Source organism: Siphateles boraxobius, unplaced genomic scaffold (genome assembly GCF_051911475.1).
Source record: "Siphateles boraxobius isolate OS27281-9 unplaced genomic scaffold, OSU_SipBor_1 6, whole genome shotgun sequence".
NCBI lineage: Eukaryota > Metazoa > Chordata > Actinopteri > Cypriniformes > Leuciscidae > Siphateles > Siphateles boraxobius.
The window spans coordinates 38,084,316-38,110,682 of NW_027509186.1; the positions used below are offsets into that span (position 1 = coordinate 38,084,316).

General features: G+C 36.8%; 1 protein-coding gene and 1 pseudogene across 2 annotated transcripts; one reads left to right on the forward strand and one right to left on the reverse strand.

The window, feature by feature from the left end:
- Positions 1 to 724: 724 nt before the first annotated feature.
- Positions 725 to 20,987, reverse strand: LOC143716533 (uncharacterized; annotated as a pseudogene). Its single transcript, XR_013196005.1, has 5 exons — positions 20,826 to 20,987; positions 12,659 to 12,910; positions 5,265 to 6,254; positions 1,954 to 2,044; positions 725 to 1,643 (listed from the first exon to the last, which is right to left on the reverse strand). The product of XR_013196005.1 is annotated as an uncharacterized LOC143716533 (transcript).
- Positions 20,988 to 22,983: 1,996 nt separating this feature from the next.
- LOC143715417 (uncharacterized) lies at positions 22,984 to 25,620 on the forward strand. Its single transcript, XM_077207196.1, has 2 exons — positions 22,984 to 23,030; positions 24,387 to 25,620. The coding sequence occupies exons 1-2, from the start codon at positions 22,988 to 22,990 to the stop codon at positions 25,463 to 25,465; spliced, it is 1,122 nt and encodes a 373-aa protein (XP_077063311.1). The 5' UTR covers positions 22,984 to 22,987; the 3' UTR covers positions 25,466 to 25,620.
- Positions 25,621 to 26,367: the final 747 nt, after the last annotated feature.

Consider the following 26,367-nt stretch of genomic DNA (forward strand, 5'->3'; position numbering starts at 1 on the left):
AGTTTGAACACTTTGCTATAATTTCTATGGCTGCTACTAGTCAGTCATTATCAATAAAATCTATCTTTGTGTGGACTAACTTTATTTGTCTAAAATTTTAAAGTTAGCCATTAAACTTGGTCACGGAGCAGTTTTTTAATCAAGCTGATATTTGGGTAAACAGCAGTCATGGTTTTATGTTGCTTGATTGAATGATGCTTGAGTTGTTCCTCATATTAATATAACAATGGAGGAAAATTTAATATTTTTACCCCAATACCTTGAATTTGGGGGACATTTGTCTTATGGGGGGAATTCTTCTGCCAAATGTTAACTCTTTTGAACTAAAAGCCTGAAAGAGAGTTGTTTTGTGCAGTCCTGTGACCACAAACAAACAAAAGCAAATGTGACTGAATTTAATATGGTCTGTTCAGTGTAAATGCGGTTAATGATTTCTGACTGGCATATAAATAAACAAACCAAACAAACGCAAACAGGTAAAAGTGAAGTCACTTCCGGACAGAGTCCAGTCTAGACCAATGGAGAGTCCGGCTGTGTTCAAAACACACATGATTTCTCTCATGGTCTGTATTTTCTGGTGCTGTTTAGAGTCCAAATGTGAAAAACTCTTTCCACAAACACATATTAGACTTGTTTTAAGTTTAAACAATCAAAGTTAAACACTTTTTGTCAAGACAAGATGTTTTTCTGTTTATTCTCATAATTGCATGTACTATCAGAAGACAATATAGTAAACTTAGTAAATAAGTATATGACAGGAATATCTAATTCATGATAAACCTACTAAGCACACAATCCATGAAGAGAGATTTTGCACAAAAGTAAAAAATAAAAGTACACTTTTGAAGCTTCAACTCTTAAATATTGCTAGTCTTCCATTCATTTTAACAAATTAAACAAAATAGACAATCTCAATATTTTATCTTGCAGAATTTACCTGAATGTACTTGATATAAAAACGAATGTTGATCACTTGCAATAGATTTTGATGTGAGCATGAAGGCTTGATAAATGTCTAAAACTCTCTCCACACTGAGTACAGTGGTACGGCTTCTCTCCAGTATGAACTCGCTCGTGTGATTTCAGGTGTCCAGACTGAGTGAAACTCTTGTCACAATATGAGCACTTGTAAGGCTTTTCTCCAGTATGAATTCGTTGGTGCTGTTTCAGTTGACCAGATGTAATAAAGCTCTTCCCACAGTCACAACACACATGATCTCTCACTTCTTTATGTGATTTCTGGTGCTGTTTAAAACTGATCAGTCGTGAAAAACTTTTTCCACAGAAGAAACACACATAAGGCTTCTCATCTGAATGAACTATCAGGTGTTTTTTTAGATTTGATGACGAAATAAACTCTTTACCACACTGATCACAGTTAAATGGTTTTTCTCCAGTGTGAATGCGCAGATGAATTTTGAGTCGGGATGAAGTTGTGAAACTCTTTCCACACTGAGGGCATGTATACGGTTTCTCTCCAGTGTGAATTCTCATGTGTTTCTTAAGGTCTCCTTTGTTACTGACACTCTTTCCACACTGTGAGCAGGAGTGCAGCTTTTTGGCTTTTGTTCCTTGAGTCCTGAAGTCGCAGTGTTTCTTTTCTTCATTACGTTCTTCTCTTAGCTCTGTTATTTCCATCTGATCTAAAATGAACATATCAAGTAGTTATAATCAGTTTAAGGAGGATATAATTTCAAGGAACATTCAAGTGAAACAAGACAACAAGAGAATACGTTTATGTCTGTGTGAGTATAAAGTATCAGATATTTGATGTTGAAGGTTTGTTAATATCATTCTCACTCATTTGAATTAATTAAAATGTATTTGACACATTGCTATATACAAGGCTAGGATCATTTAGTTGAATTTCTACAAAATGTATCATCAATATACTACTTATTATTTCACAGCCACCAAAGCAGTCATAATGAAGAATCAAGAATGGACACCAACCTGTTTGTTCCTCAATATCTTCATGTTTTATTCTGGATGGTTCTGGATCACTCATGTCTTCAATCTCCTCTTTAATAAACTCCATCTTTAACAGTCACACAGATTTCAGCTGCTACTCCTGGAGTTTGTCCTTCTCTTGTAGGATGATGGGAATATTCCCAGTATTTATTGGTGAATTGTTGTGGGAGGGGCTTCACTGCAGGTGTGAACTGTGATCACTGTGTTTTTATCCAATCTGCATTTTAAAAGTACAGGGCCATCATGTTTAACTGAGCTGCTGAAAACCCTCTTTGCTACTGAAAGTTCGCCTGTTTTCACCTCATTCAGTATGGAGATTTTGGTTGCCAGTTACCGCTCGCATTAAATTCAAGTCACTGACATTTGCCTACAGAATAACCACTGGCTCTGCTCTCTTTTACCTAAACTCATTACTTCAGACTTATGTGCCATCCAGAAACTTGCGCTCTGCAAGCGAATGTCGTCTTGTGGTTCCATCTCAAAGAGGCACAAAATCTCTTTATTGGTCCTTTAGCATGACTGTTCCCAGTAATACTAACACTTTCTCTTCTCTTCTATTTTTTATTTAAAAAAATTAAGGGGTTATAGCACTTACATATTGTTGTCCTACTGTTAGTTTAACTGCTTTGCGGTTTGGATAAAAGCGTCTGCTAAATTAATAAATGTAAATGTAATCTGGTCTGAAACATATAAAACATTAAGTTGTTAGAATGATGCAATGTGAAAAATAATGCGAACATATTTGCTGTACAGAGTAAGGCTATATATTTTATATACTGTGGGCCAGATTTGGAATCTGAAAGTTACTGAATCTATACTGAACTAATTTAATTACTTGATAGGTAAGTGAAAATATTTCCTGTTATAAATAGTTTTTTTGTCAAAGTTGTATATTATCATCATATAAAACAGATCTATAGGGTCATCCGTGTCAAAACAACCAACTTTTAGAAACTCCCACTAAACTTCCAACTTCCTGAGTTATCCACTATTTTGTAGAGGGGGTACAAATGACTTTAGAAAGATGGCAAAAAAATATTTTCTGTTTACACAGAGATTGGTAGGTCCCAATGTTCAAATTGTTGAATTTTACCCATTTCCAATAGCTGAAAACCAAATATGGTTATAACTTTTCAAACAGTATTGAAAAATGTATAAAGAATAAACATGTTGAAACTAGAAATGTATCTTGTTTCCCTCTATCAAAACAATTGCATACATCTTACTCTGAGTGCCAAAAATACACTGAAATGATGTGAATATTTCCAGCATTTATTTATTAATCATCCATTGTTGTGGTTTGAAATTAGTAGCATTTAAAACAAGACTTGTTTAATACTTTCCCTGACAGAGTCTGACAGAAATAACAGAGCCATCATGTTTAACTGAGATCCCTGTTTTCACCTCGTTCATTATGGTGATGTCTGAGATCTTCAGTAAAGTGGCACATTTTATTGGTGTCAACAGGCTGAAACAGAGTCTATGAAAACCTCTCTGCCAACATATTGTAACACTATAATGAATAATTAGACCTGCAAATTCAGAGGTAGTGAAAACAGTAACATGTTCTCAAATTAAATCTCCGTAGGGGTTCCAGGTCACAGTTTTGGGTTGCTGGGCGTCAGCCTGTCCCGAACAACAACTCAGTCAATCTCCAATAATGCCAGTGGTTCCTTAACCAAAAGGACTAACACACACACAGGCACACAGCTTTTCAAAGGTTGGATTTGGCCAGGCTCGAACTATAAACAGGTGACTTTTCTCAAAACATCAAGATAATACATTCTTTCTCTCAAGGAGAGGACACTTTAGTCTAACTGGAAAGTAAGGCTTAACAAAGAGATGATACCTTAAACTATTGACTTCATTGAACAATGTGACCATTATAGTCGTCAGAGTACCCTAGAAAAACAGATGTACTATGTATTGACACATGTTGAAGACCTTCCTCAAACAAAACATCTTTCAATTTTTCATTTCTGGAAGGTAAATGAGACATATCAATGAGACAATCAAATACAGACATTAGAGAATACATGAAAAGAACATTTCAGTAATCACACTGGTAACTTTCTATAACAAAGTAAAATCTCACAAGCCTAAAGAAGTCATTCAACTCATTTGATATTTAAAAAGGAAAAATATTGATTAATACTTTGATTATAATTACTCATTACATATACATTTCAGCAACATTGGATTCCAGAATCCACCCCTTCACTCTCAAGTAATGCTGTAAGCTATACAGAAAACCCCAGCCGGTACATCATTATAATTGTCACGGAACGGCTGCATCAATGAAGCGAACGAAGAAGGATAATTCCAGGAAATAAGAAATATCCAAATAGGAATTATCCTTTTAATACAAAAGAACAGGCAGAGAAACTCAGAAAACAACCATCCCTCATAGAGGAGAAAGGACAAAAGAACTGAACCAAACAAGGAGTATATATTCACATATATAGACAAGACCAAACGAGGAACAAATTGAGCTAATTATGGTGCAACAGGCGAATGAGATGAAACAAAGAACCACATGGGAAAGCTGTGTCAACTGAAGAAGACTTTCCTTTATGTGGGAAAGTGCTAGACAAAAAAACAAGTGACTATCATCACTGTACTATTTTGAAAAGGTTCAATTTTTTAAATTTTAATAACTTTGTATTTTATTCTGATGTATGCCTGATTTACAAAATTATTCATAATCTTGCTCCCCCTCTTTTTAAGGGTTGCCTGGCCCATAACGGAAGTGCCGGTAGGATCAGAGCATCTGCTAGGGGAGATTTGATACCGGAGTATAGAAAAACAGCCTTTGGTCAAAAAGCTTTTTCAGGTATAGTAGTGGGGATATGGAATTCCTTACCCATAAATATCAGAAACATTGATAGTTTCACCATTTTTAAAAACAAGCTTAAGTACTGGCTACTATCAGAACAAATCTGCAACCACTAATGACTGTGTTGTAAATTATCTGTTTTTGTATAATGATTTTGTAAATCTTACATTCCTGGACATATGTATTGTGAGGTTTTATGTGGTGTATATGGAATATGTTATTTTATTTGTTTACCTGCCCAGAGAAAGCAGATGTAAATTAGCTTTTAGCTAACTCTGGTGCAATTACTTTTAATTGTGCATTGTCCCTGTAAAAAAAAAACAATAAAGTAAGATGAGCAAACAGAAGGTGAAGCAATGAAAACAAGGACAAATAAGAACTAAACCCTGATATTACTCCCTCCCCCTCTTCCTGACTGGCGAAGATTCAAATCTCAAGTCTTTCTAGTTTTGCTCACTTGCAACATTTTGCAAATGTGAAGGCTTGATAAACTTTTAAAACTCTTCTCCTATGGAGGGCAGAAATACAGTCTTCTCTCCAGTATGAACTCGCTCGTGTGATTTCAGAGATCTGGATCGAGTGAAACTCTTGTCACAATATGAGCACTTGTAAGGATTTTCTCCAGTATGAATTCTTTGGTGCCGAATCAGATTGTCAGCTCTAGTAAAGCTCTTCCCACAGTCACAACACAAATGATCTCTCACTTCATTATGTGTTTTCTGATGCAGTTTAAAATGATCCAGCCTTGAAAAACTCTTCCCACAGAATGAACAAACATAATGCCTCTCATCTGAATGAACTTTCAGGTGTTGATTTAGATTTGATGACGAAATAAACTCTTTACCACACTGATCACAGTTAAAAGGTTTTTTTCCAGAGTGAACGCGCAGATGACTTTTTAATCCGGTTGTATCTCTGAAACTCTTCCCACAATGAGTGCACTGGTACGGCTTCTCTCCAGTATGAAGTCGCTCGTGTGACTTCAGGTGCTCTGACCGAGTGAAACTCTTGTCACAATATGAGCACTTGTAAGGATTTTCTCCTGTATGAAAACTCTGGTGCTGTCTCAGTTGGTCAGCTCTAGTAAAGCTCTTCCCACAGTCACAACACACATGATCTCTCACTTCATTATGTGTTTTCTGGTGCAGTTTAAAATGATCCAGTCTTGAAAAACTTTTTCCACAGGAAGGACACACATAAGGCCTCTCATCTGAATGAACTTTCAGGTGTTTGATTAGATGTGATGACGAAATAAAATCTTTACCACACTGATCACAGGTAAATGGTTTCTCTCCAGTATGAATTCTTATGTGTGTTTTAAGGTGTCCTTTTTGTCTGAAACTCTTTCCACACTGAGGGCAGGAGTGCAGTTTATTAGCTTTGATGCTCTGCTGTTCCTCCTCTGCTTCATTCAGTTCATGTTTTTGGGGTTTCATCTCCATCCAGTCTAAAAGAAGATTTAATTTAATTAATTCAAAAAGATTTTTAATTTTAAAGAAGAAAGCATAAAAGTATCGAGTATCAGATATTTCATGTGCCAAAGTTTAGTTCTGCCATTCTCTTTTTAAAGGGATAGTTTACCCCCACAAAAAAAATTCTGTCAGTAATTACTCACCCTCATGTTGTTCCAACCCCGTAAGACCTTCGTTCATCTTCGGAACATAAATTAAGATATTTTTGATGAAATCTGAGAGCTGGATCACTCCTCCATACTAGTCCATAGGCTTCTTCAGGGATTGAAACTTCCCAGCCTCGAAAGGTTATTAAAGACATCGTTAAAATAGTCCAAGTGACTACATTGCCTCAATCTTAAGTTTATCAAGCGACGAGAATACGTTTTGTGCGCAAAAACAAACAAAAATAACGACTTAATTTCAACTATTCATTTCCTTCTCTATGGGCCTCTAGTCAGTTAACTTAGTATGATTGCGTAGATCTACGTCACGTATAACAACAGAAGCTTACGCTGTTAAACTAGTGAACTGACTCGAGGCCCACAGAAGGAAATGAATAGTTGAAATAAAGTCGCTATTTTTGTTTGTTTTTGCGAACAAAAAGTATTCTTGTCGCTTGATAAACTTAAGATTGTGCCACTGTAGTCACTTGGACTATTTTTACGATGTCTTTAATAATTTTTCGGGGGTGGCAAGTTTCAACCCCTTAAGAAGCCTATGGAGGAGTGATCCAGCTCTCAGATTTAATCAAAAATATCTTAATTCGTGTTCAAAAGATGAACGAAGGTCTTACGAGGTTGGAACAACATGAGGGTGAGTAAATACTGACAGAATTTTCATTTTTGGGTGAACTATCCCTTTAATCCATTTAAAATTTAGATGACAAAACCTGTTCCAGATTATGAGGTAATTCCATGTCAACTCAACCAGAGGTCCCCGGCTTAATTTTGATTTAAAAAAACATTGGTGAAAGAAATACATAAAAGAAGAAAATGATAATTTTCACCCGACATTTGGAGCCAAATTACAGGGGTGTAAAAATAACTTCAGAAAGATGGCAGCATCGTCATTTTATTTTTACACAACAGGTTCCACTTCAGAGCGTAAGCGTGCCTTGAGGAGGGCGCTCTCGCAGAAGTGATGGTGTCAATGACTGCTTGTGGTAGATCACCTTAGTCCTCCACGTCCCGTCCAGGGACCAGATATGGAGTTTCCAGAGGTCTGGACGTGGGTGCCATACGGGGCCCCGTCTCTGAGAAAGCAGATTCCCAGATGAGTTCTGGAAACCAGGTCCAGTTGGGCCAATTTGGGGCAACTTGCAAGACCTGCTCCTCTTCCTCCCTGACTTGGCATAGTGTCTGTGTGAGAAGGCTCACTGGGGGAAATGCATACTTGTGTAGGGCCCGGGGCAAGCTGTGTGCCAGCGCATCTATGCAGATGGGCCCCTCGGTCAGGGAATAAAACAACCGGTAGTCGGAAGAGTCCGGAGAGGGAACCGGTCTACCTGTGCCAGTGTTTCCTCTAGGATTTTTTGCAGCTGTGGTGGCAGGCCCATTTCCCCGGGGGGAAGGGGCATCACCCATGAGTGATATTCCCATGGGCCACGCCCCTTGCCCCAGGTGTTTAAACCTCCCCTAAGTATTATAACATGAAAGGCTCCCATTCGAACGAATTGACGAATTTAAATGCAAAGTCACAGCGTGCAGCGCTTCGCATTGAAAAGTTCAAAGCACAAAGCGTATAGATATTTGATGCTTAGTGTATTATATATATGCAACAAGTTACTGAGCCTTTTCTTTTACCAGTTTTAAATTTCAGTTACAGTGCACATGAACAATTCATAGTGCTCTCTACTCCAGTGCTGTAATCTAACAGACACCCGGGAGAAAGGAATATGATTTAGAAAGTGCAATAAACTCCAGCAAGATAAAGTTACTTTATACAAACCATAGACCTTTATCTACAAATAAAGTATAATAATGGGAACGTTGATCTTAAAGAGAGTGTCATCGTGTTACTGTCGTAACCGAATGCGACGCGCTGTCTGAATGCTGAATGGAGAATGACTGAGGAGAGATGAGTTTCCATTAACTTTAACGACTTAAGTATTCACTTTTACCTCAAATTATGCTATCACATGACTTTATGAGTCTTGGAATATAGTGCACGAAAACTTTATGGTGCTTTACAATGTTTTTTTTTGCCTTTAGTGGGGCTTAACAATAACACAATAGTATGTACAATATCGGACCTCACTGAGAAGCTGCAGCGGGAAGATTTTTGGTGTGGCGGAGCACCATGGCAGAATGAATGTAGCGGAAACACTGCTGTGCGGATCCGAAATGGTACCATCTCAGCTGGACCGCCTAGGGATGGAGTTTCCACTCTCCCTGGGCCACAGATGTTGTGAGGATTAAGTGACACAGGGATTAAGTGACACGAAGCGACCTCAGATGCTTCTGACTCCATAGGAGGAGATGGCGGATGAGTTGCGACAAGCGCGGCGGGAGCGTAGACCAGCTTGATGGTTGATGTATGCAACGGTCGCAGTGTTGTCCGTACAGACCAGTACCAGCTTGCCTAATAGTGGCTTTCTGAGGCGACCCAGCACAAGGCGTACTGCTAGCAACTCGAGGCAGTTGATGCCAATGCAGTTGGGGGCCCGTTCAGATCCCCGCAACTGCATTCCTGTTTACGTGGCCCCCCAACCGGTGTTTGAGGCATTTGTGGACCACAGTATGCCTTGACTCTTGCTCTAGGGCAGGGATCGCCAAGTAAGTTTGGCATCAGGCCAAAAAGAATTTAGCCACTAGATGGCGGGCCAGAACATAGTCAAAGGATAATTTAAGAAATTAATTGATGAAAAATGAAGAATAGCGTCATTTCTGGCAGGTTACCTTAGTCAAGCTCTTTAACAATTTCAAGATCCTCCCCTCTCATGAATACATTTGAATGTGTCATCTCTACTAACTGTTTTGCAAACAACATACACACCGTTTTATTTGTGTTCAATAATAAACCTGTCCTGGTTATCCAATCCTGAATATTCATCATAGCAGAAGTCAAAGTAATCAAATCTTTTTCATAATTCTTAGCATTGGTAAAAATTACTACATCATCTGCATACATCTGAACATTTACATATTTACATACTCCAGGTAGATCATGAATGTAGAGGGAAAATAAAATTGGTTTTACAATAGAGCCTTGTGGAACCCCCTTGGGGCCAGCAAGGTAAGACGATTTTGTACCATCAATACACACACATTGTTTCCTATTTGAAAGATTTGATTTTATTCAAAGTTTTGCTTCCTCTGAAAAATTTAAATTTGCTAGTTAAGATAAAAGGCAGAGGGTCAACAGTGTCAAATGCCTTCTTTAGATCTAAAAAGACAGCACCAACACACGCACTCTTATCTAATAAGCATTTGACTTATTCAACAAACAATTTTTCGGAGTCTGTTGAATAATTGCTGCGAAAACCGAATTGTATTGGATATAAAGAAGTAAAACCCTTATTTAGATGATTACTCAAAAGCTTAGCTACCCATTTTTCTGCTATGACATAATCAGAAAGATGCTAGTTGGCCTATAATTTTTCAAATTTGATTTATCTCAAGATTTATAAATAGGGATAACTGTCGCCACCTTCCAAGCAGATGGAACAACTGCTTGCCTAAAGGACAAATTTCCTTTAGGAGGCTCAAGCCTTTACAAGAAAGGTGAGACGAACAACGTGGCGATGTGGTCATGCTCTCATGAGAGAACATCAACCACCCACGAACGCAGTCTCAGCACGCTTAAGCCCAGGCACGTGAAACAGTGACCGTCAAATGAGGCTAGGAAACGACCGCACCCAGAAACACACGGTTTGAATGACATCTTGAAAAAGTCAAATGGTGTAGCTCTTTCAGGAAACTGCTCTCTGTGGAGCCGAAGCACACAGGGGAATGACCTTGGCTACACAAACAGGACGATAGTGTGTCGAACCAGGCCTTCTCCTGAGGAAGCAGACTAGTTTTCTTTTCTTTCCTTACCTTTTTTTGAAGTATAAAACACTTTCAGATGAGATTGCAGAGCAGGGACAGTAGAACTGCTTGCCTCAAAAGCGAAAAGCAAATATGCGACGCACCTGCTGCTCATTATATGTTCGCGCTGCGGTAGGGCTGGGCGGTATATCGAGTTTGTACAATATAGCGATTTTTTTTCCCCACGATATGGAATGAGGCAATACCGTTTATATCGATACAGTAGTTTGATATGAGCACATCTGAAAAATAGTGGAGTACGCAGTGTGAGCTCCTGCAGTGAAAGAACAGTACAATTTGTCCTAAACATGACACAAGCTTATTAAGCGCTTCAAAACAACTGGTAAGATAGTTAACAAGTTTAAAGCCGCTTGCCCTGTCAGATTCTCGGACAGATAGCCTACTGTTAGTGACTGAAAGATAAATACTGGCGCTGTTTAATGCGTTTGAGACGTGGTGCTTTCCTCAGTGCTTAACTTACATTTCACAGGTATATTCTCCATCCGTAAATGTTCAAACAAATCAAACAAATATGTCCATTTCACTGTCAGGAGAGGACGAGCTTCTGCAAATGAATCTCCGCTAAAATTCAAGCTTCCCTTAATGAGCGCCGCCGCGAGCATGCGCGCCAAACAGACGAGCACAATAGAACAGTAGCGCAATAATTCTGACTAAAATACATATTACTAAAATATTTGTTGTTGGAGACAATAAATGTGCCATATGTGGAATTTTAAACCTACAAGTATATTTTTATGAAAGTGACCATTATAATGGGGTAATCAATGCAGGCTAATATAATTAGTTTGTGCTTTTGTTTTTGTTTTTATTTTCATCTTTAGTTTAGCCTTTAGTCATTTTAAAAACAAAAGCATTTTTTTTGTTTTTTAGTTTGTAATGTTACAAAGTTAGAATGTAATGTGATTTTAACCTTTTTGCACATAATATATTGCATAGCCTACATTACATTCCCTATTTTTTTCCATATCCTTCAATATCATTGCTTGGATATCATTGAGCAGGATGTGAAATAACATTTTTTTTTAAATAAATACATTTTCTTTATCCAAATAGAAAAACGTAGAAAGTACCGAGATATATATTGTATATCACCACTTAACCAAAAAATACCGAGATATGATTTTTTGGTCATATCGCCCAGCCCTACGCTGCGGGGCAGAGCAGCTAATGTTGCATGCCAATGTGCATTGGCTCGTTTTGTTACACTCGAAGTAGATTGGTCTCTCAAAGCGTTCCCCAATTCCGCCAGTCAGTCGACGTAGATCGTGACCGACTGAAAGGGAAAGAGATACATTTCTAGTTTCAATAAAAAAATTTCTTCAGACTTTCCCCTTTAAATGCAATTAGTATCATCTGTGTGCAAAGTGAACAACATTTGGTTTTCGACCATTGAAATTGGGTAAAACTTAAATTGAACAATGGAGCCACATTAAGACTACCATATTTCTGGAATTGAATCATATTGGGCCTTTAAAATAAATAAACCTAAATAAATGTTTGTTAAAAAACAGAATCTAAAAGGATATTAAGATACCTGTAATACTTCTGGTGTTGCAGACATGCAAACCTCAGGCAAAACCTTTTTTTCTCTCCCTTTTTGTTCTGTTTGATTCCTGATAGGTTGGCAAATGATGGTCAACACCATTGATTGCCCAGTCGGGGCGCGGTAATTATAAGGACGCTGCTTCCACTCGTGTTATCCATTGTAACATCTGAACACGTTCACTTATGTCTAACAACATCCTAAGATGGCGGATCGTAGGAGTGTCCTGTCTCTTTATTTTGAAAATCCTTTTGAGCTCTGTTTTCTGTGGAGGAGTTAGGCAAGTTAAATACATTTTATTTTGTTATTGGATAAGGTTATTTAATTTCTCCTCTTTTCTTTTTATATTTGTTTTGTTTGTTATTTTGGCCTTTGGACACCCTGAAGAGATGCTCTCCATTTCACTTGTTATTCCTTAATACTTTTTCTGCTTAGTTTTGTGTATTTGTTTGATTATCGACCGGAGTGATCCGTTGCTGGAATACCATTACCCATTTTATTTTATTTTGCCTTTTTTTTTAAAATATATTCCCCTAGACACTCAGTCATTATACATATGTGACATTTAATATTTTGGCTCTCATCACTATTTTTGTTTGTCTTCTTTTGGAAAAAATATAAACAAAATCAAAGATTTGCACAAGGGGAGTTTCTGAAATTTGGTTGATTTGACATGGAATGATCCTTTGACCATTTAGATTCATTTTCTATATCATAATCTATATCATTTATGTGTTGAACTAAAGCTTTGTTACCTTCATTTTTCTCAACAGTCAATAATGAAGAATCAAGAATGGACACCAACCTGTTTGTTGCTCAGCATCTTCATATTTTATTCTGGATGGTTCAGGATCATTCATGTCTTCAATCTCCTCTTTAATAAACTCCATCTTTAACAGTCACACAGATTTCAGCTGCTACTCCTGGAGTTTGTCCTTCTCTTGTAGGATGATGGGAATATTATTCCCAGTATTTATTGGTGAATTGTTGTGTGAGGGGCTTCACTGCAGGTGTGAACTGTGATCACTGCGTGATAGTGACGCCCACAGGACCAGATCTGGAAGAATCAAAACATGTTACTGGCCCTGTCCACACGGAGATGCGTTTAGCTTTAGGCTATAAGTAAAAATTTTACTTTCTACGGCGTTTAATTCGTCCAGACGGATCCGGCGTTTTGGGAGACTGAACCCGCAATTTTTTTAAACCAGGTCCCAGAGTGGATAAATCTGAAAACGACACCCGTATATTTTGTAAAACGATGATGTCATCACCCCAGGTGTCGACTAGTCAGACACTAATAACAGCAACAACAACTGCTGACTACATGCTTGTGTTTGTGCTTCAGAATACTGAGCCTCTTTTATTTATTGATTTATTATTGAGGCCTACTTTAATGTATTTTTATTTTATTTCTTCATTTTACTTCTTTATTTATTTATATTTCTTTCATATGCTATGATGCTTGTATTTTGTCTGATTAAGACATTTCGTATTTTGTAGGGATGGGCATTTCAAGCAAAAATAATATTCGACGATCGCTGGGAATTATTTGATTATTATTAAAAAAACGCACCCCCACACATGCTCACCGGTAACAAGGGGTTAGCTCCGACATTAAATTTCTCTGTACTGTAGGCCTACGTGTTGTAGCCATTAAAGAAAAGTTAGTTTAATATTTATGCATAAATAATGTTATTTTTTCCAGTTCATCTGTTGATTATATGAAAAGTGAAGAGCATGAGTAGCCTAATCATAAGATGGTCAATATCGAGAGACATCATTTTGAGCACTTCATTAAGTTTTGTTTTGTATAAAGCCTTTCTTTAAAGTGAATTTCGTTTTGTATAAATTGTATCTTAATTTTAATCAATGTTTCATCAACCAAATGCCTGGATTTAATAAATAAGAAGCAAATATAGCAGACAATAATCAGGACATGGAAGCACCGCCGCGTATAACTTGCATTGCACGTGAACTGGAGCTTGTCTCATAAATGAACAGACACTCAGAAATATATATATATATATAGAAAGCGTGAAATGTCTACTTTTAAACAAAATAATTCAAAACGAAAAGAAACAGACAACTCTCTTATGTAATCCGTATGAAGTGTGCATTTCTCTCTACAGGCACCTTCACAATACTGCGAAGGTGCGAGTCAGCATCGTCAAAATCTTTGCAGCCGAGACTGACACAGAAAACACTAGTTTATTAATAAACAAATAAACTGTCTCCTTGCTATATTTGACACATTCATAATTAGGCTACATTTGCCGGTTCTTTGTGGCAGGCTTTATGCGTCTGCTAACTAATGAAATATCGTGACTCATCCCTATTTTGTACCAGGCCATTTATGGTTTTCCATATTGTTCAATAAAGTTCTTGGTAAGAAAGGAAAAGAAAATAAGCCACTGTGCCTAGTATTATTGTATACAGCTCGCAATGTTCATGCGCGAGTCTTCTTCTCTGTTTTTAGAGTATCTGTGTCAGAATTACAGCGCCTCATACTGGTCTGGCATGTATACTACATCAGTTTGAGTCGGTTTCAGTGGTTTCGCGTGTACGCAGATATTTCTTGAGACGCCGGCGTTTACGGAATTTTTTTTAGAACGAGGGGGGAAAAACATCGGATAGGGAAAGCGCTGGCTTCATGTGGATGCACTGAACTACTTTAATTACTTGTAAGTTAAGTGAGCATATTTCCTGTTAGAAATACAGTGTTTTGACAAGTTTGTATACCAGTAGCTATTATATAAGAAACAACCTCATCTGTAACACAGGATGTTAAATATGGATAAATCAACACATATTCAATTCTTAAATTAACATTTCAACTAAACGTAAAAACGCTTTCCATGGGAACATTTCAGCAGTTGTATGTCCCGTATTTCTATCGATCGAATCAGCGATACGAAGCATCGTTCTTGTGAGTCGATTCTTTCTTTAAAGGGTTTGCAAGATGGTGAATCGCCCATGATTTCATACACAATATTACGTTTGCGCATTGCTGCCTGCCACATGTATATTACAATTACATTTACATTTACATTTAGTCATTTAGCAGACGTTTTTATCCAAAGCGACTTACATCTGAGGACTAAAGCAAGAGGGAAGAACAACGCAAGAAGTGCTCAAAATACAAAGTTCAGGCATTGGTCAGAGTAGCAAAAGCCAGACAAGGGAAGTTTCAGTTGTCTTTTGAATGATATCAGGGATTCTGCATTACGGACGAGGGTGGGGAGATCATTCCACAAGCATGCAACCTTGAATGAGAATGTTCTGGAGATTGATTTAGTGCCTCGCTGTGATGGCACCACGAGCCGTCGCTCCTTGGCCGATTGTAGGTTATTGTAGAAATAACCAGGGCCTGGACGAGAAGTTGTGTTGCATGCTCAGTTAGGAAAGGCCTGATCTTCCTGATGTTATACATTGCAAACCCGCATGATCGAGCTGTCTTTGTAATGTGGTCTGTGAAGGTCAGCTGGTCATCAAATATTACTCCAAGATTTCTGACCGACCTTGATGGGGTGATTGAGGATGACTCTAGCTGGATAGTGAAGTCGTGCTGTAGAGACGGTTTGGCAGGGAGAATGAGAAGCTCAGTCTTTGCCAGGTTGAGCTGCAGGTGATGTTACTTCATCCATGCCGAGATGTCCGCCAGACAGCTTAAGATTCGTGCAGCTACTGTGGGATCATCTGGTTGAAATGAGAGGTGGAGCTGTGTGTCATCATCATAGCAATGGTAAGAGAAACCATGTGCCTGTATGATGGGTCCCAATGATGTGGTGTAGATGGAGAAGAGGAGCGGTCCAAGAACTGAACCCTGAGGAACCCCTGTGTTCAGTTGATGTGCTTTTGGATACCTCGCCTCTCCATGTAACCCTGAAGGACCTACCTGTGAGATAGGACTCAAACCAGTGGAGGGAAGTTCCTTTGATGCCCAGTGATGAGAGGGTGGACAGAAGAATCTGATGATTCACAGTGTCGAAGGCAGCAGAAAGATCCAGCAGAATGAGAACTTGCGATCCGCAAGGCTTCTGTGACCGACAGTAATAACTAGATGTTATATGTCGGTAAAAGGACATCTTTTCTCGTAATAACTAGATGTTATGTCATAGCAAATAGCATACGTAAAATACCTTCTGCTGCCCGAAGGCAGTGCCCATTACACGCGATTGTTGTGATTTACTGATGTACAGTTCACCAGGCACGGCTCAGTCTGTGCACATTTGTACACTGTACACTCCGAATTGACCTTTTTTGGGGGTTTTCTTCATCTTCAAATAATTAAGGATATTGGTCAACCTTTATGTCTGTCTATCTGTTTTACAAATATTTAGCCAATGAAAGTTCTTAAAAAGAGCTTGTGTAGCTAAATCTTGTTCGATCCTCAAAACTGTCAGTAAAGCTGATAAATCTCTCTCTCTCTCTCTCTCTCTCTCTCTCTCTCTCTAACAGGTACTCAGCAGCTGAACGAAGTTTTGCTCGGGTAAACAAATATCTTGTTGTTTGATTAAGTACTACACACTATGTCTAAAAAGGCTCATATTTTATTTATCTGATGTCTGACTGAGACATGTGGGACCTGAGAGAGATTTGCCATATCCAATAGCCTACTTAAATAGTCTATGCATACAGTAGCATTTCATCTTTTATTAAATGAGATTTTGGCCAAATGTATTTTACAACAGGAAAAACTGAGCGCCAATATATAGAAAAACTATTTTGTAACCTGTTGATTCAAATGTAATGTGATGCTGCCGGCGCCGTTTTAACAACGGACAAAATGCACATTTGCACACATTCGCTGGTCAAAAACCCCAACTGCATTTGAGTTTGACTTTTGTAAAATTTTAACAATATATTGAAAAGCAATACAACAACGTATAATTTGTTTTTATCATCGTAAAATCATAAGTACAGGGGCGCGCCCGCGCTGTTTCGTACTGGACCTTACACAAAGCGACTGAGTGATCCTCGTCACCTATAACATATCACCTATTTCTTAATTTCATCTTTGATTTATAATTGCTGATAAACTTAATTTATTAACATTTAATCATGTTATGGTAATAATATTAAGTTATGGTTAATTCAAGGCTGTTAATACGCACGCATTCGCTATCCAGCTAATTTTTGAATTCTATGTTATGTAGTAAAACATGTTTTTTTCAGGGCTTTAGCCCTTTAGGGCAAAAGAAGCCCTGAATATCTAAAGCTTTTGAGACTATTATTTTGTGTTATTGAATTTGTCATGAAGATGTGACCATTTCTTCCTTTTATGTAGGCTTACTAAATAATCCTAATATAAATAATAATTAAAAAAAAAAAACATCGGTCTCCAACCTTTTTGTGAGTGAAGGCTCCCTGGAGGGATAAAATAGTGTGTGTCTGTTGATTTGATGCTCAAAAAGCATTCATTATTATTATCAATTTTGAAAAAAGTTATTTACATTTTGTTCAGGATTTCTTGATGAATAGAAAGATGTTTAGAAAGATCTTTTTATTTTTTGTAGAAAGCCTTTCTTTAAAGTGAATTTCGTTTTGTATAAATTGTATCTTACTTATAATCAATGTTTCATCAACCAGTTGCATTTAATAAAGCCCTTTAGAAGCAAAAGAAGAAGCAAACAGACAATATAATTAGGACATGGAGGCGCCGGCGCGATTGATCGTGAACTGGAGCTCGTCTCATCAATGAACTGAAACTCAGCGTATCTGCCTCACTGGCCCTCACAGACATAGGAAGCTTGAAATGTCTACTATTAAACAAAACAATTCAAAATGAAAAGAAACAGACTAGCTACTCTCTGCTTATGGCTAATCCTATGAAGTGTGCATTTCTCTCTATACACGTTCACTGCTGCGAAGATCTGATGATGCTGACCATCCTCAACTGACATAGACACCGAAAACACCAGTTTATTAATAATTTAAAAAAAAGACATAAACAATACCTTGCTATATTTGACACATTCATAATCATTTTGCTGGTTCTTTGTGACAGCTTTTAGGTGTGTTATATATATATATAATATGCTACACACTCACTCAAACTACATATGCTATTGAAAGTTCCAAATAAACTAAAATAAATAAACCGATTCGGGTTACACCGATTCTCTCCTCCACACCACAAATGAGTTTTTTTTCCCTCATGTTAGGCTAGGTACTTGCAACTCCAAAACACACATGTGCTACCTTGACAATTTCACCATCCGAGAAAGGTTTTTTGTGTTTCGTCAAAAAAATGAGCAAATTGAAGCTCCAACAATGAAGCTTCGGTTGCAGCGGAGCCTGTGACTTTTTAGCGGGTCTTGTAAAAATGACTGAAGCCTCCTTAATGTTGCTTTCATATCACTAACTTTTTCTTTTTTAAGTGATGTACCTGGTGGATAACGCACATTGAAGGTCTTGCGTGTTGTGGTGAAATGCCTCCCGCAATGCTAGCTCCACAGATGAGGCATAGCCTACAGCTTATCTTTAACGTTATGAAGAGGAATTCTCCCACTCCTCCTTAAAGGGTAACTAAACCCCTGGTCAGAGCCTGACTCCACCCACTGGAAATAATTGAAAAATGCTGGAAAAGTGGGCAGAGCCCAGCGGAGGGGGGCGTGCACCTGAGACGCATCTGTCTGTATGGAACTTGCCTACGTCACCAACAACCCCTTATGTCACGAACCACCCAAACATCCAATAGGAAAATTTGACTGCAGTAGCCACCGTTCAACCTGAAGAGGGCAGCACTCAGACGTTTTTACACCATATATTGTAGAATTAAAAAACGTATACAAAAATGTCAAAAAAGTTACTCGAATCAATGAACAGTACTAATAAAGCCCAATTCTTACAGATCATTAACTAAAAAAAGTTGGTTTAGGTTAGTTACCCAGGGTTTTTCCTGCATAGACAATTATGAGGCGGCCGCCTCCGTCAAATTTCGTGCCGCCTCCGCCTCTCGACAAAACTCGGACAGACAGTCACATGCTCATACACTTTTTCCACCGTGACAGTTCTGTTGCGATTCCCGCTTGTGTCCATTATTCTCTAACCGTGTAGTTTGCCGATAGTGCTGCACGGATCATAATCCGCGGGTCGAGTAATAAAAACATTCCATTCAATCGAGGGTGGATGACAGCTAAATGAGTAATAAAGACACGGAACTCCTAATGTACGGACGGTAACAAATTTGCGCTGTTGAGTCTCGCGCAGTTATTTATAACATTAATTATAGTTAAGAAACAATATATAGGCAACACACGACCAGAGTGCTGTTTTCCTGAATGCCATCACGATTGAAACCGAGATATTAATTTCATAACAGTTCAATAAACAAATAGGTAAAATTAAGTTACTTACATTTTTAGACTGTTTTTGTTCTGTTTTAGCAGCGAAAATAGTTCCAAACAACAGAACCATATCGCGTCTCACAGCAACACTCATCCATGATTCATTACTGAATCATTCAGCGTTTTGAACTAATCGCTTGAGTCAAAGATTCAATAGCCCATTATTAAACCGCCTCATTCTGAATCAATCAGCCGTTTGAACGAATCGTTTACATTAGTGACTCAATGACTCGCTCATTAAGACGGCCGCCTGCCGCCTCCTACTGGCGGTTTAGTTTCAAAGTATAATTCTTTTCAACATTCCTTGTATATTCAAAAAATATAAAAAATAATCTCATTTAATACAGTTATAATTTTTCAATGTAAATTATTAAATTTGATTGGTAACAGCCTAGTGTCTTATTATTTTAATTGAATGTATTGATAAAATGTAAGAATTTTAAATTAAATTTAGAGCATACATTAAATAAAATTAGGGGGAAAAGGCCCTTTATAAAGGTACAAAAAATTGTTCTGATAAGAGTGTTTTCAAAAATGAAACATTGACAATAAGTTTAAAGGGAGTAAAGCCTCTGTTTAGGCTATAAAGAAAATGTAATTTTGCCAAAAGAAGAACTTTAATTTAAATAAATGTTAATTGTGTGATATGTTACCATATTATCATGCTTAATTGTAATGTGATGATCAGATGCAGATATCTAAATCAAAGAATATGGGTGGTTGGCGGGCGGATTATTATTTATTTTTAACAACAGATTCGAGTGACTCAAAGTGCACCAGATTAATGAATTTATCTTTAAAATGTAAAAAAAAAAATCTCCCGGGGGGGGCATGCCCCCGGACCCCCCTAGTGTTACAATTTAACCACCTCCGCCTCATTTTGAGCCAGGAAAAACCCTGTTACCCTTTAAAATAATAAGTAGGCTATAAGTCTTTTTTGCATGACCTGCATAATCATCCATAATTAATATTTTTTCTTTTTAATAGTTCAATTTATCTTATTTATGCCGTCGTGCCCGCGAGCATAAAAGTAACGGGTTAAAAAAAAATAGCACAAACGTATGCTACGACTCGATAAGCGCAGATTTTAAATATTTAAAATTATTAAATTATTTTATTCATTAATATGTACATAATATGTTATAATGTTATGTTACCATTCGTTCTTGTTTTCATTTGATGTAGGCTATTTGTCATGAAAAAAAGAGGAAAGAAAATTAAAGATTACAATTCAGGATATTTATAGACTTGGCATGGCCTCCTCGCGAGCACCATGTTGGAGACCACTCATCTAAACCAAACTTTCTCAAACCTTTTGGGGCCATGACCGCTTATAAGGTAGAACATTTTCCAAGGACCCCTCATAACAGCGATTCAACTCAAAGTTCGTAGGTGGTGGGTGGGAGTAATAAACATAGCCTACTTTTTTTTTTTTATTGCGTAGCCTATTCCCAAATTGTCTATGTTAGCCTATGTCATTTTAACGACATAACATTTCGATATTACGAAATAATCGAGTGGAAAATAATATGTATGTGCATGCGCCACCGTACAATATCGGATAAATATATTGTACGGTGGCGTAAATAAATTTTTCTTTTTGAGAAAAAAAGCGTCTCTTACTTGTGGCAACATGTAGAATGAAAATATCCAGCATCCAGCGAAAATACTCCACAACTGTCCTTCATCCAAACTCTCATATAGCCTTATATAGTCGATTATTATGAACTTGAACTGATCTTTAAACGTTCAGCATTGAGATCTTCTTCTTCATCTTCCTCTTCTGTTTTTATTGGAGACTTGCATTCTTAAATACAGCATTACCGCCATCTACTGTGAGTTATGGATCAGAAACTTAATCAAAAACACCTTTCAGGTCTAACCACTGATCTGTGTTACACCGTTACACTATATTAATACATGTTCCACTGTTTCTCTGACTCCACACCAATCATATAATCCTGCAAGGTATTTTAATAATCTCATATATTATCTGATAATCAATACCTCTATGGATCCACAACCAAACATTGATTTATTTAGGCCCCATATCATCTTATTTATGTGAGTACTCAATGTAATTTTCATATCAAACCACATTCCAAGGAATCTTATCACTTTAACTTGTTCTAATTCCTTATTTAATTTTAGATTTATATCCCTGCTTACCTTTTTAGTTGTAAAGAAAATAAATATGTTTTTCTAATTTCAATTCTCATTTATAAGACCATTTCCCAACATAATTTAAAGCTGATTGCATTGTTATTAACAATATAATCCACATTTCTTTCTCTAATCCAAAGGGCTCCATCATCTGCAAACAACGATTTTCCTATATTAATATCTACTGTTGCAAATTCGTCATTAATCAGCAATTGTAGCTTTAATATTGTAATTAGCAAATCTTCCTTCATAATCCTTTACAATGTCAAAGAAAACTGCTATACTGCTGCTTTATTTGTCAAGGCTTTCCTTATATTCGGTTCCGAACTCACTATTGAATCCATTGTTACCCTTCCGCATCTGAATCCACTTTGATACGGAGAAAATAACTTAATTTTCTCCAAATGATAGCCGGCCAGAAATCAATTTTTCCATTAATTTACATAAATGTGTAATGCTATTGATCTGTAATTTAGAGGTACATTTGGATCATTTCCTGACGGGTTTCTTATAGAAATAAAGCTTCCTTCCAACTCTGAGGTCAAATCCCTGCTTCGCATATTCTGTTATAAAATACACTTATACCAAGTGATTCTCCACTTAACTTCTTTAACATTATATAACTTATTTCATCTTGTCCTGGAGTTATTTCCTTCATTTTTTTAATGCTTGTTTTAATTCAGGAAATTAAAAAGGAACATCCAATAAACATCCATTTCCCTCTTCCTTTCCAATATATGTTTTCTAGCAGCTTCATTTCCGTACTCTCCTTTGTCAAGTTATCTGAGCTATTTTAAAAAAAAAAACTAATTTCGGAACATTTCCGCTTTCTCTTTTATCACGAATTGCATTTTCCTAGCAGTGGATATTCATATTCTTTCCTAATTCCACTCATCTTTCCTCAACTGGAGTACTTTTACCAACCAAATTACCAAATTACCTCCAATATCTTTAGGCCTACTTTTCTTATAATTAATGTTTCTGCTTGAGTTTTCTTATATATTATCACATTCCTAGTTCTGTGTTTTCTTCAGTATTTTAAATGCTTTCCTTCTTTCTGATTGCTATTGTACACTTCAGTTCAGCCTGAACTATTTTCTCCATCTTCTTTCCTTTACTTTTATTGTAATACATTCTTTTGCAGCATTCTGTATCACTGAAACTAATTATTTATCCTTTCAATATCTTTCCCTTCGTTAATCTTGATCATTTTCAGTCCGTCCTCACTCATAACTTTGTATTTTCCCCAATTAGCTTTCTCAAACTTCCATTTTCCTATATTTCCCCGTTTTTCCCTCCTACCTCGTTATTTACAATTTTACTATAGGAAAATGATCACTTCCAACCAACTATACATTTCTTTAATACTTCCCAATTTATTATTCCTCCTAATGTAGCCTATATTTGAAACAATTGCTAGATCTATTGCTGATTCCTTTCTGAATTCACATCTATTCTTGTGGAGTTTCCATAATATTTTATAATTCCACTTTTCACCTTTTTTGAAGCTTTATTTGTCTATGACCCGAGCGCGTCTCCGTGGCGTTTAGCGCCACCTTGAGGAAGACACGCGAGTAACACATTTCCTGCTCGACGCGACACCAGCAGGCGCGTTACGGCAGATGTTTACGACAGTAAGAGGGCTGCTTCACGGCGGAGTATCGTGTGAGTTTAATTTCTTTGTTTATAACTGTTGTAACTGACGTATCTTCTTAAAAATACTAAGATATGCGATGGCAGTATGTCAGGATGATTTATTTTTAACGTTAAACATGTTTAGTTCACTTAAATAGCCTATGATATGTTTCTATTGCAGATGAATCTGTGTTCTTATTTTAAGAACATTCATTATATTAATATACAATAAAAAAGTTGAGGTAATTGTTTAATGGAGACAAACAATGTATGTTTGTTGTTGCAAAACAAAATCTGTATTTATAGTTTGTGGAATGCAGTTTTTATTTTATTTTTATTTCCAGTGTCTATTTGGTTTGTTTTCATGTGAGTAAAATATGTTTTAAATGTCGAATAAAATGAGATGTAATGAAAGACAATACTTTTATTTAGTGGTTCTGCAGGTTTTATGAAGAGACCTTTTTATGACCAAGTAAAGAAAATGTAATTTATAATAAACTGAAGGGAAAACAACACGTCAATATGGGCTCTAAATGTAAATGTATAGGGAGAAATGAGTTATTATTAGCAACACGTCTGAGTTTGAAAACACCAATTCCAACATTTGTAATATGTTGATATTCATTACTTTTAAAATCTAGAATATTTAAATATCTTTTACTGTATATCCTCTAATCACACAGAAGAAAAGCGATGTTTTTCCTCAGTATTTTGTCTTGTTTTCCAAGAGCAAATGTATAAAGATTTTTAAATCAAGATGCATTTACTGCAAATACAAAAAGTCTTGATTTCTGTAAAATTTTTAAAAAATAAGTGAGTTTATGATTAAAACAAGACCAAATACATGCCAATGGCCTCAGATAATTAACTTATTTCAAAAGGAAACTTTTATAACTATGAGAGACATATTTGTTCTTATTTTAAGCATAAACTCACTTAATTTTCTTCAAGACTTCATTTTTCATTTGCATCTCAAAGTAAATCTCAGTTTAAAGATATTTAGATATTATTTGTATAGGAAAATAGGACAAAACACTGAGGAAGACTTTTTTGTAGTTTTGTTTTGCAATGCATTCAACATTTAATACCATGACTTTATGAATTTAAGAATTTCTGCTCTGATTTAAGACCTTTTTAAGGCCTCAATTTGTGCAAGGGTGATTTTACAAAATAATTACTGACAAAAATAATTGAAGACAATCTAAAACAGGGAATATTGTTATAGTTATACAAACATATATTAATTTTTCTTTTCTTTTTTTTTCTTCCATTTTCTCAGATTTGGTCTTTTAGACCTTTGCATCACACAAAGATCATAATTTGCACAGTTATCCAGAACTCTCCTCTCTCTTGATTTGATTTTCAATCATATGTTATTTTTTGTAGATCTGATGGAGGTGAAAGAGGAAAGCGAAGAACTGAATGTAGTGGAGGAGTGTCAGAAACCTCAGAGTATTTCAACTAGAGGAGAATCTATTAATCACTCAGAGACTGAAGAAAAGGTCTCAAGAAAAAGTACTCGAAGAACAAAAGCCAAAAAGTCTTTCACACATCGCCATTGTGAAAAGAGTTTTGAAGTAAAGAAACGCCGTAATAGTCATATAAAAATTCTCCCTGTAGAAACGCCTTTCACTTGCCCGCAGTGTGGAAAGACTTTCGTACATAGAAGCAAACTTGAGGTTCACTTAAGAGTTCACACTGGAGAGAAACCGTACACCTGTCCTCAGTGTGGAAAGAGTTTCATACTTAGCAACAGACTTAAGAGACACCTAAGAGTTCATGAGAACCTGCACTCATGCCGTCACTGTGAAAAGACTTTTGAAGTAAAGGAACACCTTAATAGTCACATACGAATTAACCATGGAGAAACACTTTTCACTTGTCCGGAGTGTGGAAAGAGTTTCACACATAGAAGCAAACTTGAGGCTCACTTAAGAGTTCACACTGGAGAGAAACCGCACACCTGTCCTCAGTGTGGAAAGAGATTCAAACAAAAAGGACACCTTCGCAAACACATGAGAATTCACACTGGAGAGAAACCGTATACATGCACTCAGTGTGGAAAGAGTTTCACCGGCGCATCAACTCTCACTCATCATCTGCGCATTCACTCTGGAGAAAGACCATTTAACTGTGATCAGTGTGGAAAAGATTTTATTTCATCACCACATCTGAAATCACACCTGAAAGTTCATTCAGATGAGAAGCCTTATGTGTGTTCTTTCTGTGGAAAGAGCTTTTCACGGCTGGACGGTTTTAAACTGCACCAGAAAACACACACCGGTGAGAAAGATCATGTGTGTTTGGACTGTGGAAGGAGCTTCACTACATCTTTCCAGCTGAAACTGCACCAAAGAAATCATACTGGAGAGAAACCTCAGTGCACTCACTGTGGGAGGAGATTCAGCCACCCAAGCAGTCTAACGGTTCATATTAAAAAGCATTGTCGAAAGTTGAAATATTGATGAAAGGGTTTAGCGTTTACTGCAGTGACATCAGCGGCAAGCTAGATTGAAAAAGTGGTTTATGACAAAATAATTTAGACTACAGGTGAAACTCGAAAAATTAGAGTATCTTGCAAAAGTTATAATTTTGATGCTTATGGCTTACAGCTTATGAAAACCCCTGAAAATCTCTGAAAATTAGAATATTACATAAAATACAGAAATGTCAGCCCTTCGAAAAGTATAATCATGTATATAGTTATATGTACTAAAAATATTAGTTTCACCTTTTAATTTGAAAAGGTGCACAAACTGTTGCACGATATTCTAATTTTTCGAGTTTCACCTGTATATAAAGTTGTTTCAAAAAAGTTTGCAACACATCAAGCTACTAAAAGAACAGCTTCTGAAGCTATAAAGGGATCTTAAAGGGACAGTTCACCCAAAAACAAAAATGCTGTCATCACTTACTCACCCTCAAGTTGTTCCAAACCTGTACAAGTTTCTTTGTTCTGTTTATTTATTTTATTTATTTATCCTTTATTTTACCAGGATAGTCCCATTGAGATAAAAATCTCTTGTTCCAGGGAGTCCTGGCCAAAATGGCAGCACAAAAAGTTTCACATATACAATACAAACATAAAATTCAAAAATCGTACATAAAATGTAACCCAGCACTCATAAAATGGCAACAAAAGTTACTTTACAAAACATGCACACGTTTCCTTTAAATTGGTCAATAAGAGATTAGTTGAACAGAAGGAAGATATTTTGAAGAGTGTGGGGAACTGAACAGTTCTGGGGCACCATTGACTTCCATTAGCTATTTTTTTTCTACTATATGGATGTCCAGGATTCCCCCCTTGTTTTCCTGTTTATCACTGTGAACCTGTTTTAAAACAATCTGTTAAAACGCTATAGAA

Excerpts from the sequence above, each read along its gene's own strand:
- LOC143715417 (XM_077207196.1), top strand. The coding sequence starts at position 22,988 with ATGTTTACGACAGTAAGAGGGCTGCTTCACGGCGGAGTATCGT. Across the intron at positions 23,031-24,386 it reads GCTTCACGGCGGAGTATCGT|ATCTGATGGAGGTGAAAGAG; the intron begins GTGAGTTTAATT and ends TATTTTTTGTAG.